Genomic DNA, 16,482 nt, shown 5'->3' with positions numbered 1-16,482 from the left:
CCCCAGCCTTTAGGGCTTTATAGGTTAAAACCAGCACTTTGAATTGTGCTCTGAAACAGATCAGCATCCAGTAGAGCTACTGTAACAAGGGGGTTATGTGATTCCCAGTTAACATCTTGCTGCCGTGTTTTGGACCTCTGAAGTTTATGAGCACTTTCCAGAGGCAGCCCCATGTAGAGCACATTACAGTAATGCAGCCTGGATTTAACTGAGGCATATATGCTTTACTGGACACCCCTCCCCTTTGAAAAGGATGGTAGGGTTTATTTATTTATTTATTTATTTTATTTCTATCCCGCCTATCTGGTCACACTAGACCACTCTAGGCGGCTTACAATTGGAGCAACAATAAAATTATTAAAAACATTACAAATAGACAAAAATGGAAATCAAAGAATATAAAAGAAAAATCGTCAGGGATTATCTGTTGGGAAAGCCTGCCTATACATCAGTGTTTTCAATTGTTTCTTAAAAATGCCCAGCGAGGGAGCCGCGCGAATCTCAGGAGGTAAGTTGTTCCAGAGGCGAGGAGCCACCGCCGAGAAGGCCCGATTTCTGGTCTTCTCCTTCCGGGCCTCTCTCGGCGTCAGGCTCCTCAGCCTCACCTCCTGGCTCGCACGGGTGACACGGGTAGATCTAGGTGGGAGAAGGCGTTCCACCAAATATTGAGGTCCTAAACCGTTTAGGGCTTTGTAAGTAAGCATCAACACTTTGAAGTCGATGCGGAATCGGATGGGCAGCCAATGCAATGCGGCCAGAGTGGGCGAGATATGTTGGTATCTTCTCACTCCACTGAGTAATCTGGCCGCAGCATTCTGCACCACCTGTAGTTTCCGCAGCAGCCTCAAAGGTAGCCCCACGTAGAGCGCATTGCAGTGGTCTAATCTTGAGATTACAAGCGCATGTACCAAAGTGTTGAGAGCCCCCACATCAAGGTAGGGTCGCAGCTGGGCTATCCGCCGAAGATGGAAAAATGCGGTGCGGACCACGGACGCCACCTGGGTTTCCATAGTGAGCGCCGGGTCCAGATGAATCCCCAAGCTGCAAACTCCATCCCTGGCAGGCAGGGTCACTCCCCCAAAAATGAGGGAGTTTCCCAAATCCCCAACTGTGGGAGCGCCCACCCTCAGTACCTCCGTCTTGTCCGGGTTCAGCCTCAGCCCATTCTCCTGCATCCATTCCCGAACGGTCTCCAGGCAGCGCTGAAGGGACAGAACGGCATCTCCTGTTTGTTTGTCTGTCTGTTTTGGCATTGACTGTGTATCCGATACATTATAAGAGTAGATTGTGATTTGATTGCCACATAAAACATTGTTTTTTTTTTTCCTGTAGCTGCTCTTGAAGGGCTGTGCTCAGCCTCTGTTATCTATCATTATCCCGGTGGCACAGGAGGTAAACTTGGTGCTCGCAGGGCACAAGGAGGTTCAGCTGCTGCAGAGGCTGCCAATAGGCACCGACCAGGTAAGGACTTAAGTTTTTAACTAGGAATGCAAATTCTTCCTTTTTTAGAAGAATAGTTGTTTTGAGCCTCATGTGGGAACCATTCTTTTATTATGTGGGCAAAAACTATCTTTTAAATTGATATCATCCTATAATATTTGCAGTTAATTCTACAGATGTTGTTAGCCTTCTATTCCACAATTATTAATAGAATATGGGTTTTCCTTCTTTTTTTAAATTTTTTATTGTATCACAGACAAATATACAAGACATACCAAACATACACGCAGGGAGGTCTTTTCTCTACAATCATATCTAATATATAGTCTTAACTACATAACCATATTACCCTACGAAAATATTTAAATCATATTATATTCTCCAATCTGTGTGTGTATACACACACACACACACACACACACACACACACACACACAGTGGTGCCCTGCATAGCGACGATAATCCGTTCCGGATAAATTGTCGCTATCTGGATTCATCGCTATACGGGGCAAAAAAACCCATAGGAACCTCTATGGGGGGAAAACTCACCGCTAAGCAGAAATCCTCCATAGGGGCGGCCATTTTCGGTGCCTCTAAAGCGAGTCAACACAGCGGGCAGCCATTTTGGAACCGCCAATCATCTGGCTGAAAATGGGGCCTTTGGGAGGACCGAGGGGGAGGGCTCCCCCGCGGTCCTTCCAAGCAACCACCGACATTTTCCCCCAGCTGAGTGGCGGGAGCTTCCGAAGCCACCGCCGGCATTCCCCTTTGGAAGGGGCATTTTCGCCCAGCTCAGCAGGAGCCCCGCTGCTCGGCTGGGGGAAAATGTTGGTGGTTGGTGGTGGCTTTGGGGTCCTTCAGGGTCCATGGCTTGGGTTGCCCGGCGCGGCGCGGCTCCAAGCGGCGGCAGCAGCAGGGTAGGGGGTGTCTGGATGCCTTCCACTGCTTCTCTGCCTGGAAGGCATCCGGAGTTCTCCACCCTGCCACCTATCCCAGCCATGCTTAGACTCCCGAGAGTCCGAGCATGGCTGGGAAACCGGGTGCGGCGCGGCTTGCGGCGGTGGCGGCAGGGTGGGTGGGGGTCCAGATGCCTTCCAGTGCTTTGCCTGGAAGGCATCTGGACCCCCCTACCCTGCCCCCGCCGCCGGGAGCCACGCCGCGCCGGCCTATCCCAGCCTGGAAAGCATCCGGACACCCCCTACCCTGCCGCCGCCGCTGAGAGCCTTCTGAGCTCTCAAAGGGCTTTCCCCAATGTCAGGGCTAAAGCCCTTTGAGAACTCGGAAGGCAAATGTTGGCGGTGGCTTCGGGGTCCTTCCGAAGCCACCGCCGACATTTTCCCCCAGCTGAGCGGCGGGGCTCCTGCTCAGCTGGGCAAAAATACCCCTTCCAAATGGGAATGCCAGCGGTGGCTTCGGAAGGACCCACCGCTGACATTTTCCCCCAACTGAGCAGCGGGGCTCCTGCTAAGCTGGGTGAAAATGCCCCTTCCAAAGGGGAATGCCGGCGGCGGCTTCGGAAGGACCCTTCGGAAGGGTCCTTCGGAAGCCACCACCAGCATTTTCCCCCAGCTGAGCGGCAGGGGGCCCTCCCCCGCGGTCCTTCGGAAGCCACCGCCGGCATTTTCACCCAGCTGAGCGGCGGGAAGGACCGTGGGGGAGGGCCCCCCGCCGCTCAGCTGGGGGAAAATGGGCCAAAGCGATTTTTCCCCATAGGCAACATTGCAATGCGATCGCAAAAAAGCCATCGCTATGCGGATTCGTCGTTAAACGGGGTGCCCGTTAAGGGAGGTACCACTGTATGTATATATACACACATATATTTCAGTTCAAAACTTCTAGTATTAAATTCAGCAAAAGCCTTTCTAATTTGAAGTGATTACCATAATACACTATCTGATATATAATGTTAGCTACATAACCATGTTATAATACATATATGTTTACTTTTCAGTCAGCAATTTCTGTTACTGTATTTAACATAGACATTTGTAATTTAAAAGTTATATTTATTTACCACCTATACAGTAGAGAGTCCAAAATTGCTAATAGTATTTTAACCTGAATTAAATTTAATATATAATCTCAACTGCATAACTATATTATAGTACACATATGTTTATCTCTTTCTATATATCTTTCAGTCAACAATTTCTAATATTGTATTCAACATGAGCATTTCTAATTTAAAAGTTATATATACTTATCAACCACCTATACAGAAGAAAATCCAGAACCCGTCAATCATAGTGACGGATCAGCTCCCCCCCTTATCACAACAATAAACTCGCAACAAAAACACACTGATCACCATAATCACCGAATCCCCTGAAAAGGACAAAAGTTGTTCCCACAGCTATAAATACTCAACTATCCAACAAACTGCAACAAAGCACAGTAAGAGTTCTGACTCCTGTCCTCTGAAGATGCCGGCCACAGAGACTGGCAAAACATTAGGAAGAATAACCTTCGGAACATGGCCAAAGAGCCCGAAAAACCCACATCAAATCCAGAATTGCTGACAATATTTTAACCTAAATTAATCTGTACAGTGGTGCCTCGCATAGCATCGTTGAATGGGGCAGGGATTTCAATTGGAACGCATTAAACATGGTTTAATGCGTTCCAAATGAGCCAAATACTCACAGTTCAACGAAGCTTTCTAATGGCCGGCAGCCATTTTCGCGCCCTCGCCTCGCTTAACGAGGGCGCGAAAACGCTGCGCGCGGCCATTTTAGGCCATTTCCCGGCTTCCGGCGGCCATTTTGGCCGCCGAACAGCTGATCGGCGGGGGTCGTTTTGCGAAGATCGGTAAGCGAAACGCTTACCGGTCTTCGCAAAGCGAATTTTTCCCTATAGGAAAAACGTTGTGCGATCGCATTAGCGATCCGAAAAAACGGATCGCTATGCAATTTAATCGTTATACGGTGCGCTCGTTAAGCGAGGCACCACTGTATATGTGTATCTTCCAATCAACAATTTCTGTTATTATATTCAACAAGAACATTTCTAGTTTAGAAATTATATATACTTATCTACCACCTGTATCAAGAGAAAATTCCAAGTTGCTGACAGTATTTTAACCTGAATTGGATCTCTAGCACCCTTTTTGCCAGTTTTGAAGTGCCATCTATAGAACCTCTTTAAGCCATTTTCTCTCAAATTTACTGATTTAATCTAACTGTAATTATCGTTCCCACCTTCGGATCCAGTCATATATGTCTAAATTATAGCCAGAATGTTATACCCCTTCCAGCCTCACTGCCTTCACATTTTCCTTCTTTAAGCTCTCTTCTATCAAGCAAGTACAAGGAAGACTTGAGAATGTCCCTACATAAGAATGATTTGAGTTAAGAGCGGTTCCATTTGCAAAAAGTTGCTTCGACTTGAGAACGGAGCCTCGACTTAAGAACCCCAAAAAAGAAAAAGAGAGAGAGAGAGAGAGAGAACACACCTTTCCTTGCCTTTTTTTCACCTAAGTTCACCTTAGGCCAAAAGAAGAAGAAAAAAATTCACTCCCTAGTGGTAGATATGGATTAACCGGCTTTGCATTAGCTCCTATGGGAACTAATGCTTTGACTTAAGAATGAAAAACAGCAGATATGGATTAAATGGTTTTCAATACATTTCTATGGGAAATGGTGCTTCGACTTAAGAACGCAGTCCCAATACGGATTAAGTTCTTAAGTCGAGGTACCACTGTATACATTTTTGAATACTCTTCTCTTTACTATAAATTACCAACTCATCCACCTGATCCTCCCTCTTATGTAGGTCCATTATTTTAGCCTCCTTTGATCTTAATTCTAAAGTCTCTTTCTCTGCTGTTTCCACTGCACTGGTGAGCTGGGCTTCCATCTGCATATTCTCTCCACTTTATATACTGAAATCAATGCCTTAATTTTGAGGGTCTGGATTTCCATGTGATCCTTAAGTTGATTGACAATGTTCATTTGAAACTCCTGTATGTAATTCTTGAAGGGATCTTCCATTGTAAGTTTTGATGGGCTTGAACAAGGGCTGTCCTTTCTACTTCTTCAATATAAATTTAACGTGGAATAACGCTTTTTGCTAGAGAGTAAAAAAATTCTTCTGTTTTCTCCCAAGTCCACCAAGTCTGGATTTTTATTTTTATTTCCCCCCCCTTCCTGTACTCCCAATTCAGTCAGAAGCCATAAAACAGTAAAACCATTAATCAATTCACCCTCATGCTCTGCTTCATGCTCTGCAGAGGACACTCCTCGATTCAGAGCATGCTACCATAGTCTCTTGAGACTGAAGGATGCCTATGCTATGCCATGTTAGAATGAATCAGCCCAGATTCAAACTCCCACTAATGCATCCAGTTGTAAATCCATCTTCGGCCAGGAGCAGTAATTCCCAATCTTCTTAAACCTCTAATTTTATGATATGATAGTTTATGCCATCCAGGGAGGACAGGGAGATGAGAAAAATATCTCCGTCTATGTCTTTTAACTAGTTTCTCTTTCTCTCAGATGTGACACAGTAAATATTTGCCGATGTTTCAGGGATACAAATGTTCCCTTGCCGCTTTTGTTTATTTTTCTCTCCTTTAAAGTCCTATAAACTTCCTATAATCAATACACAACCTCACACTACCATCCGGCTTAGGTACTAACACTAGATAGCTTCTCCAAGGACTGAAAGAAGGTTCTGTTACTCCTAATGTTAACATTTCATCTACCTCCTTGTTAATCACCTCTCTTAGGTGATAGGGCCAGTTCCTACTCCCAGACCTAACTACCATTCCATGGGGAGTATTTATCTGATGTTCAATCTTATTGCTAAAGCCGGGTTTGTTTGAAAACACATTTATGAATTCCTTTTCTATCTGTCTAACTGCCAACTTTCTTTCTCCACTTACTTCGTCTCCTAATTCTAATTCTGGTGTGTCTATAAAACACAAACTGGCTTCTGGACCAAACTCCTCCTCTTCTATCTCCCCGCTCTCACTGCTAGATGGCCAGCCATAGGAGCATCATGGGCCAATTGTAATATATTCCTTCTCCATTTAACCGGGACTGCTAATTACTTAACCCCATCAGCATCCGCATGGTATAATAAACTGTCTATCATTTCGAAACCCACATTTCCCATGACCACACTTCCCTCCTCTCCTGCTTTCCCCAAACTCTCTTGCAGGGTTGGATTGTCTTGCTGCCACAGCCTGGTTTGTGTGCAAGAGGTCTCTTGCAAAGTCAGTTTCTCTTTCTGTTCCCACGCACTCCCCTTGCAATCCTTCTTTTAATTCTTGCTGGGCCCCACTCAGTCTCTTCCCAACAGCATTTCTCTTGAAAGTCCAGGGACTATCCCCACTTTTAGTCTTCTTCGAACCCCTCCAATTTCAACATCCGCCCAAGTCATTTTATATGTCTTAGTATCTCCATGGATACAAGTCACTGTTAAACTTTCCTCCGTTTCCACACCCACCAGATCCCTTACAAGCATCTTGCCGTATCCTGTATCCAACAACACTTTTTTCTTCTGCCCATTGACCTTCGCCATCACCTCCCATCGACTCTGTTCTGACCCGTGGGCATGCAAAGTCTCTCCTTGTTGTCCCACCCACAAACAATCTACCCCTGGGCAGTCCCGACATACGTGTCCTTCGACGCCACATTCGGAACAGATCAAGCATCCATCTTTCCCCCTCTTCCATTTGTCTACTATCTCTTGCAGTTGGGGTTCGAAAGTAATGGGGCAAATAGGTTTGGGTGCCATGGGCTCAAAGGAGCGTCCATGGCCGTGTGCAGAGACTCCGCTACCGGCAACTCCACATGGAGACACCCCTGAGTTGTTGTCAGTACCCATCTTCTCTCTCCCTTTGTTACGTTCCCAGGAAGAGGAGGAGCCTTCTCTCGCTCCCTCCTCTGCATTAGAAAAATCTTCCACTAGGAGAATAGTTTCTTCCAGTCTCTTCGGGTGATTTCTCTGGACCCAACTTCTCATATTACTGTTCATTGTTGTAATCATTTGCTCCATTACAAACATTTCTATGATTTGCTCTTTAGTCTTTTCTTCTGGCTTCAGCCACCTTATCGGGTTGGCTTTCATTCTCTGCACCAATGGTCTTGGGTGCACGCCTGACTTCATCTTTAAATCTCTAAATCTTTTCCTATACGTCTCCTCCGTCAAATTCAATGTATGCAATATGGCAGTTTTTACATCTTCATATCTCGCAGCCTCGTCTGGAGAGTGTGTGTCAATAACCTCTTGTAACACCCCAGTGAGACAGGGCACTAGTATCAAAGTCCATTGCTCCTTCGGCCAGCCTGCCGCTGTTGCTACTCTTTCAAAGGTATGCAGATAAGCTTCAGGATCGTCTGCATTCCCCATTTTCTGAATACGTATAGGAGCTCGTCCGGCTATCCATGGGTTTTTAATTACTCCTTCTTTCTTGTTCTCTTTGTTCTCATCCACATCAGGTTTAAGGAACCTCTTGTTAATCAGAGTTTGTTGTTCTGTCAAGTTTTCTATCATTTTCTCCTGTTGTTCTATTGTCTGCCTCAAATATGACATTTCTGAATTTCAACAACAACTTCTATGGGTTCCAAACTGTCCCAGTCATTCAACTTTATCTCCACCTGCCCATACTGATTTACTACATACTTGTTCCTTAAAACCATGGAGCCGGACCAAATCGCTCCTTGTCGGTAGGCTTCCTGAGGGAGGCACTTCTCACCGCACAGAGTTCCACAACAAGGGTGCCGTGCCCAGTCTCACTCCGGTGGTGGTTTGTCGAAAGTTGCGTCCGGCCGTACCACCTTCCTCCAAGGACCCTGACCTCACGGGTAAACCACCACTGTCCATTTCGTCATTTTTTCCACCACCACGCCTCCTCGCTTAGACTCTGGATCTGGTAACAACCCACCGACCCTCTGATTTGGGAGGTCTTCTAACAGATCTCTTACTTCATGCGCCTTTGTTTTCCTCTCTCTCTCCTCTCTCTCTTTTTGTCCGTTGTTACTTGAAATTCTCGTGCCTTCTCCTCCCCTCTTATACCTTCCTCCCAAACCTCTACCCATTGCTCCTCCTCCTTTCCTTTCCCTTCCTCTGTCAAACAAACTTCTGTTTTAACTCTCTCTTGTCCATCGACTTTCTCTTGTCCTCCTCTTTCACCGGAGGAGACGGCGCACTGATTTCCTCCTGACCTTCACAGATGGACATGGCTTTTTAACCAGCATCTACCCTGGTGCCCAGCCGAGCCCAGCTCCATAGTTCTTCTGTTGTTTATTTCTCCCTTGGCTATTCTCTGTTGGCAGGCTGAGCCGCATGTATCAGGCGATGTCTCCCACCCCATTCAGACTAGTCAGCTGCCCTCGGGGACAGGGAAGATACAGTTCTGGTGCCAGTGTTGCCATGAGACTTGGCTGCTCATTTGATTTATTTCAGCGTAGTGAACGAGAAGGTACAATCCAGGTTGAATTTAAATCATTCTTTCTTTTTCTTTCTTTTTAAGTGACTTTTAAAATAATTTTAATTAAAAGCTTGATGTTTTGTTGGGAATGGGATTTAAATCAATTTGATTTTTTTTAAAAAAAATCATTGATTTTTTTATTCACCCTGCCATCTGACCTGTTTTCTCAAGAAGCACAATGTCATGGACTGGTCTGGATGGAAAATCGCAACAGTAAACTGTTCTGAAACTTCTAGTACTTCCTAACAAAACAGGAAAAAGCAAATGGAGATAGAAGGAAAATGATGTATTTCACATCATCTGTCTTTTGCTATTTCCCCTTCCCCAATAGTATCACAGACTGTAATTGTAATCTTGGTCCTAATTGTGCGTAATAATTCCTGGGTTTTTTAATAAACTGTCTGTCTGATTCCTTGTTAGTAAGAAATCCTTACTAATTCAGGACAGACAAACAAGACAGGTTTACAATACATACGTACCCTGTTTCCCTGAAAATAAGACCTAACCTGAAAATAAGCCCTAGTATGATTTTTCAGGATGCTTGTAATATAAGCCATACACCAAAAATAAACCACAGTTAAGTGAAACAGGCCCTCCAGCCTTGTGCAGCAACCAGGAGAAGATGACATGACTGTATTTTAATAAATGTAGATTGTTGTACATGAAAAAAATATATAAAACGTTCCCTGAAAATAAGCCCTAATGCATTTTTTGGAACAAAAATTAATATAAAACCCTGTCTTATTTTCAGGGAAACACCGTATATATATACGCCCTAGTGTGATTTTTCAGGATATATAATATGATGCAGCAGTTTTTATTATAAGCACATAACAGCTAATAATGTACCAGTGTCAGTTGTTTCATTTTCTAAGAATTCTGCAGCTGATTGGTTGATTGTAAAATGTTTAATAGCCTCATTTGTTTTGGCAGTATTGAAGGTTAATATTGTGATTTTGGTTTTCCCATAGGGGCACAAGAAGTTCTTATTGATCCAGGTATATTGTCTGTATACATGTGTCGTGTCAAAACCTGTTTTTAATTTGACTGTTTCTTTTAATGTATATATGTTGTTGCTGTAAATAGTATATGAGTGTATTAACTTCCATCTTCTCAGTCTTAACGAGTTATAGATTTGAAGATTTCTTAGTTATTTTTTTAATAGATTTATCTTATTAATAGGCCGCCTTTCTCACAATAAGGGGACTTAAGGCAGTATTAAAAAGTAAAAAAAAAACCCTGCAATGTTACACATTAAAAACAGTTTAACTGTAAAACTGATTAAAATACATTTAATGATTAAAAGCATATAAAATAATAAACACTATCTTAACTGAAAAATAGCTTTCTGGGACTCAGTGATGGTTGTTAAAAGCCGGCCTGCAAAGGTGGGCCTTCAGCTCTTAGCGGAAGAATGAAAGGGAGGGGGCCAACCTAGCCTCCTGAGAGAGAACATTCTGTGCCTGTGCCAGCAATGGGACTGAGAAGAGGGCTGCCTCTGATGATATTAATTGCTGAGAAGATTTCATATTCCTGAAATAATAGAAACGTATGACTATTGCCCTCGGTTAAAACTTTATTATAGAAATGTTTCTCTAGAAAATGCTTTCTGATGTGCATTTGGTTTTACTCTGGTCTGACTTACATTAACTGGGTGCCTCTGTTAATCTGAAATGTTTTGCTTCACTCCAATGCAGGGGCCCTCACTTCAAATGGCATTAATGCAGATACCAGTACTGAAATAGGGCGTGCTAAAAATTGTCTTAGCCCTGAAGACATTATTGATAAATACAAAGAGGCTATTTCCTACTATAGCAAGGTAGTATTGTTATATTATGAGAGCTCTTTATTTGTGAAATATAGTTCATCTACCTTGTTTTAGTTTGATTCGCGTGATTTCATGGGAAGAGTGTAAATGACTTCCAATGGGAAAATAAGGTAGCAGGGAATGGATGGACATGCTTATTGTTTTGTTCATATCATTGCTCATTCTTTCATAATGATGTTAGCTTGAAAAGGGCTTTCCCACTTTGCATGTGTGATTTGGGGATATTAAGAATTCTAGGCTTGTGATCATATGCCGAGGTGAACAGATGCCTACATTTGCATCTTTAGGGAAATATCTTCATTGAGTTGTAACATGAAATTATTATTTAGCAATAGGTGACTAAACCTTAGGTTTACCAGCTTCTCTACTCCAGATCTTCTTTTAGAATTGTGAGGTATATATTAGAAGTGTTTCCCTCTACCTCCTTAATTAACCATAGTTCATTATTATGTACTAGACCAGCAGTCCCCAACCTTTTTAGCCCCGCGGACTGGCTGGCGAAGGCAGGGGCACCCCCCCGCATGGGCGTGTGTATGCGCAAAGGAGCGGGAACATTCTTGCATGGGTGCATGCGCAAAGGAGTGGGGGCGCTCATAAAGGTGTGTGCACGCGTGTGCACGTGCATAGGGTGATGTAGCGCTCGTACAGGCTCGCTCATGCTTGCATGCAGGCGCAAACTGGCTGTGCGGGGGGAAGGAGTGTGTGTGGGGGGAGGGGGAGGTCTGTTTCCATGAACCAGTCCAGCTCATGCCACGAACCAACACCAGGCCACAGACTGGGTGTTGGGGACCTCTGTACTAGACTGCCCAAATTCTGCTTAGTATTAGCTATGATTTTGGGAAACAATCTTCTGATTGAGACTTATATCTCTTATTTTTCCTAGCTGAAGAGATACTTTTTTTCATTTTTAATCAGATCCCACTAAAAGAATTAAGACTGTAGAACACTAAAGATTTTTAAGGCATCTTCTCATGGGAAAGAACTGTCCATGCAGGTTTGATTTAGGATGTATTTCAGACCCACGTATTTTAATATTGCATGAGTCCATTATATGTTTTTATTTTTTAGTACAAGAATGCTGGTGTGATAGAGCTGGAAGCCTGCGTGAAGGCAGTGAGAGTGTTGGCGATACAGAAAAGAAGTATGGAAGCATCAGAATTCCTTCAGAATGCTGTTTATATTAACCTCCGTCAGGTGAGGCCATTTCTTGTTTTTAAAGAAAGACATATTGTACTTGCTGGGTTCTGAATTTGTTTAAAGGCGTTAAGCATAAACCTGCTGAATCAGACGAAAGGGCTATTTACCATGTTTCCTGTACCAATGTAATACCGGGGGGAGGGGGAGAACATCAGGATGATTTTAGAAACATGAATGCTGAAGGAGAGTTATTTAACTCATTTGGGCGACGTGTTTGAATAATTGTGTTTGGAATTTTAACGATGTAGAAGGAATTCCTGAAAAAAAAATCCAGAACATTTAAATTTATTAATTTAATTTAGAGGAACTACTTAAGGATTTTCAGGGACTAGGTCAAGAATATGAAGAGAATAAAAATCAATAATAGGATAGGTTTTAGCACTGCATGTAGGAAAAAACCGAACACGCCTGTTAAAAAAGATTACAGAGTTGAATGGACTGTTATAATAGTCTGTTTCATTTTTAAAATTAGGAGATAAATCGTAGTTGTATAGCTGAAGTATATCTTCAGGTCTTTCAATAAATGAGAGAACTGAGCAATTTAGTTTTTCTGGAGTATTACAAAGTATACATCTGTTTCCTACACCTGCCAACTAGATTTTTCTGAGAGCTTTACCTGAGTCACCAGACCAATTTAAGCTTAAAAAGCTAATTTTGGAGCTGTTTCCCCCTCTTTAGATTACAGTGCAATGGACTGACTCAGAGTGCTATACTAGACTTCATAAATCTTGCTTTAGGAAGCAGGGAACATTTGTTAGGTTTTTGTTTGCCCATTCTCCCCTTCCTTGCTTTTCGTTGCTTGCTTTTAGAACTGAAGGTTAGACTTTCAAGTGTCACACTTTTTTTGTCTTATTTTTAAAATATTTTATTTTGTTTCTGCCTTCTTTGCTTTTAAGCTTTGTCTCAGCCTTATATTAAGCTGGCATTCCTCATTGGAAATTCCTTGGTTTGAATGCATTGAGCAGGGGCTTGGATTTGATGGCCTTATAAGCCCCTTCCAACTCAATTGTTCAATGATTCTATGATGTGGTGGGAAACTCTGATTTAATACAAACTGTGAACAAAGTGCTGGAGTGCCACAGTAGAAGATTGCTCAGCCCTGCATTTATTCTCACAAACCATGGCTTATAAAAGTGGGAACACTTTTCTGAATCAGCTTGTTTAACATATCTGTAATCCTGTATCTCAGACAATCTCACTGCTTCAAGTAAGATTCCAGTATAGTCTGTATGTGTTTGAACCTAAACATTGCTCTCTTGGAAGTCCTAATGTCAGTTTGTGAGGGGTGTGATCAGACAGAGTTATGGCTTGCATTTTGAACTGTTTGGAACGTGGTCCAGTTCAAGCTATTTTCTGGTGTCTACAATGATGTAGAATGATGAAATTGTGAACCAGTCTGACCCTGCCTTGTGCCCAATCCAGATGTTTTTGGTACACTGGCATGGAGCTGGACTGGAGTGATGGGTACTGGATACTGCGATGGGTACTGGATGCTGTGTGCACGGAAGGGTCATTTAAAGGATGACAGTGAAGTGACCCTTTCCTTTGTCAGCCAATGTGATCCAGCTTCCCTGTCTAATTGCACCCTTAACCAGTTGGCCATTTCTGTCTCTGTTGACATAGTGTTATAATGTTGCTCATTTTAAAAGTATGCAGATGTTTTATTTTCATTCCTTTTTCTATTTTTATTTTTCACACACACAGAGACATGTTTCTTCAGAATGTTTGAGGATATGTTATCAGCAATTGAAGCAATGTTTATGCTTGTTTGGGGTGCTGTTCACTAGGGGTCAGCAGTGTGTCACTGTAAAACGAAGTTTTTGGTATGGTTTGTGTACTGCTGATGTAAAATATTGCTTAACAGTGAATTCAAAGTACCTTTCTCTTGCGGAATTATTTTCTCTTGTGGCTTTATTTGTTTCATTAAATATTATAGTCGAACAACAGAAATAATGAGACCTGCTGGGATTTCATAAAACTGAAACAGAATTGATGTTTTGGGTTAGTTACATTATTTGATTCTTGACAAGCCTCATGTTACTTGTCATCAGATCTGTGTTCTTAGACAGAACTGTCTGCTGAACCATTGAAAGTGTTTTAATTTCTCCTGTCTCATTGCTGTTTCCTTGCACTCTTACTGGCTTGCCACCTTCCCTTGAGCTATAGAAATGTTGGTTACTTCATGTGGCCAGTGGGAGAACACAGAACACGAAAGCAAGCAGGTCACAACTGGAAACAGAGCAAACACATTATGGGGAATGGGGTAGGAGAGCTCATTGCACAGCCGTGTTTCTGACTGTAAAAGACACCTTTTAAATTAAGTGGAGATTGGAAGAAGACAACACCCTCTCCACCAGAAGCAGCCTCAGCCTGGACCAAATATGCCTGCTCCTGGAGCTGTGTCTGAGCCCTGCTTACTTCATCTACACAGGTGTCTTTTATAGACAGAAACACGGCTGTGCAATGGGTTCTCTGGTGTCACCCATTGTTGCTAACATATACATGAAAGAGTGGAAAAGAAGGCACTAAACACATTCCAGGGGATGATTCCAACCCATTGGTTCAGCTATGTGGATGACACCTGGGTGAAGATCAAGATTCAGAAAGTACAGGCCTTCACAGACTACATACTGTAAATGCAGTGGACCCAAATATCACCAGGAAAGACATCAAAGACAACTGGTTGGCTTTCCTGGACTGTGCAGTCATTATAGCATCCAAGGGCAGCTTAGTAATATAAATCTATAGAAAATCTACACACTGATCAATATCTGTAGTTGGACTCTCATCACCCATTGCAACACAAGCTAGGGGTCATCAGAATACTAAACCACAGAACAAGAAACATCCCCACCTCCGCAGAAAGTAGGAAGAAGGAAGATGGACATCTGAAGATAACCCATAAGGCCTGTGGATATCCAGAATGGTCCTTTAACAAAGCAATGTCCCGACCCAACAGGACAATGGAACAGTTTGAGATCCAGAACTGATGGAAGAACCTGGTCATTCCTTACATGGTGGGTGTGTTGGAAAAGCTCAAACGGATTTTTGGTAAGCACCACATACCCAAGCACTTCAAACCCACAAACACACTAAGGCAGAGACTCATCCACTCAAAAGACTGAACACCAAAACACAACAGGAGCAATATAGTATATGCGGTCCATTGTAAAGAGGATTGTTCGGAGCTGTACATTGGAGTAGCCAAACAGCTACTAAACAGGAGAATGGCCCAGCACAGGAGGGACAACGGCTCAGGACCACAATCAGCAGTGTTCTTTCATTTGAAGGACAAAGGACATTCATTTGATGACCAAGATGTACTCAGTTTGACTGAGAAGATAGGTGGTTTGAGAGAGGGGTCATGGAGGCCATACATGTCCATATAGAAAATCCTTCACCCAACAGGGGCTGAGGCCTTAGATACAATCTGTCTTTTATTTATCATGTTGCCCTTTCAACCGTCCCCAGAGAGATCAGGACCACACACCAGAAAGACCACTGTTAATGACCCATGACCATGGGTGGAGAAGGATTGTAGAGGTGGGATTTTCACTCACCCACCCCCTGTCCATTGTCCATCTAAGGAGTCTGTTCAGACCAGAGGGAAGTGAAACCAACCTGGAGGAGATATCAGGGGTCTCCTACCAACTCTCCTCAGACTGAAGAAGCAACTTGGCTGAGTAGCGAAACGTTTTAACCTCCTAAGAAATAAGTCCAGTTGCCATCACTCAACTTCCAGACACACTTGAAAGTGTTGAAGGATCATCGGTGATGTAAAATGTAATATACAGATAATTTGTCTGTGCTAATGGAAACTTTTATGTTCCTATATCAAATTAACTCTTCAGGAATACAGAAGAATCTTTTATCTGTTGGAATATGTAAGAGTATTTTTTCAGCCATCAAGAAAATCTTTGTATTCACGAAGGCTTTCACGGCCGGGATCTAATGGTTGTTATGGGTTTTTCGGGCTCTTTGGCCATGTTCTGAAGGTTGTTCTTCCTGACGTTTCGCCAATCTCTGTGGCCGGCATCTTCAGAGGACAGCACTCTGTGCTCTAGTGTAGTTGGCTTGAGTGCTGTCCTCTGAAGATGCCGGCCACAGAAACTGGCGAAACATTAGGAAGAACAATCTTCAGAACTCGGCCAAAGAGCCTGAAAAACCCACAACAACCACAAGAAAATCTTTGTTTTTGATTTTGAAAGCTGTTTTGCACAACTTAAAAAAATATGTCATTTAAATATAGTTATTTATTAATTAACTGTACTTTCTAGTACAGTTCTTGAGCCACACAAGATGGTAACCACAACAGTGTGAAAACACAATCATTATACCATATGATAAAACAAGCATATAATAGCAAATAAAAATGTAGTTTTTATACAAATATTTCTGTAGGATGCACTTGTTGGAAATTGCCCAGTGAAGTATATGTATGTGTGTTGTGGAGAGCCACAAATTTAGCAGGGTTCAAGATTATTTACTGTTGTAGCTGCTTACAATACTGAAAAGCTGAAATTTGTTGTTTGTTTGTATGCAGTGTGAATGCATGAAATGGAAGGAAGAGACTTTTCTCTGG

At 42.9% G+C, this 16,482-nt stretch overlaps 1 protein-coding gene across 3 annotated transcripts in view; it reads left to right on the top strand.

Moving 5' to 3' along the window:
• TRAPPC9 (trafficking protein particle complex subunit 9) overlaps positions 1–16,482 on the top strand; it is a 324,135-nt gene that overhangs the window by 16,089 nt on the left and 291,564 nt on the right. For all 3 annotated transcript variants that reach the window (XM_020804535.3, XM_078391677.1, XM_072999383.2), the window contains 4 exons: positions 1,333–1,461; positions 9,847–9,873; positions 10,573–10,694; positions 11,772–11,897. In XM_020804535.3, coding sequence (XP_020660194.3) covers positions 1,333–1,461; positions 9,847–9,873; positions 10,573–10,694; positions 11,772–11,897 — 404 coding nt within the window. The remainder of the gene's footprint in view (positions 1–1,332; positions 1,462–9,846; positions 9,874–10,572; positions 10,695–11,771; positions 11,898–16,482) is intronic.

Source organism: Pogona vitticeps, chromosome 4 (assembly GCF_051106095.1).
Source record: "Pogona vitticeps strain Pit_001003342236 chromosome 4, PviZW2.1, whole genome shotgun sequence".
Taxonomy (NCBI): domain Eukaryota; kingdom Metazoa; phylum Chordata; class Lepidosauria; order Squamata; family Agamidae; genus Pogona; species Pogona vitticeps.
Note: the sequence above shows the minus strand (reverse complement) of the source record. Positions and strands in the feature narration are given on the sequence as shown.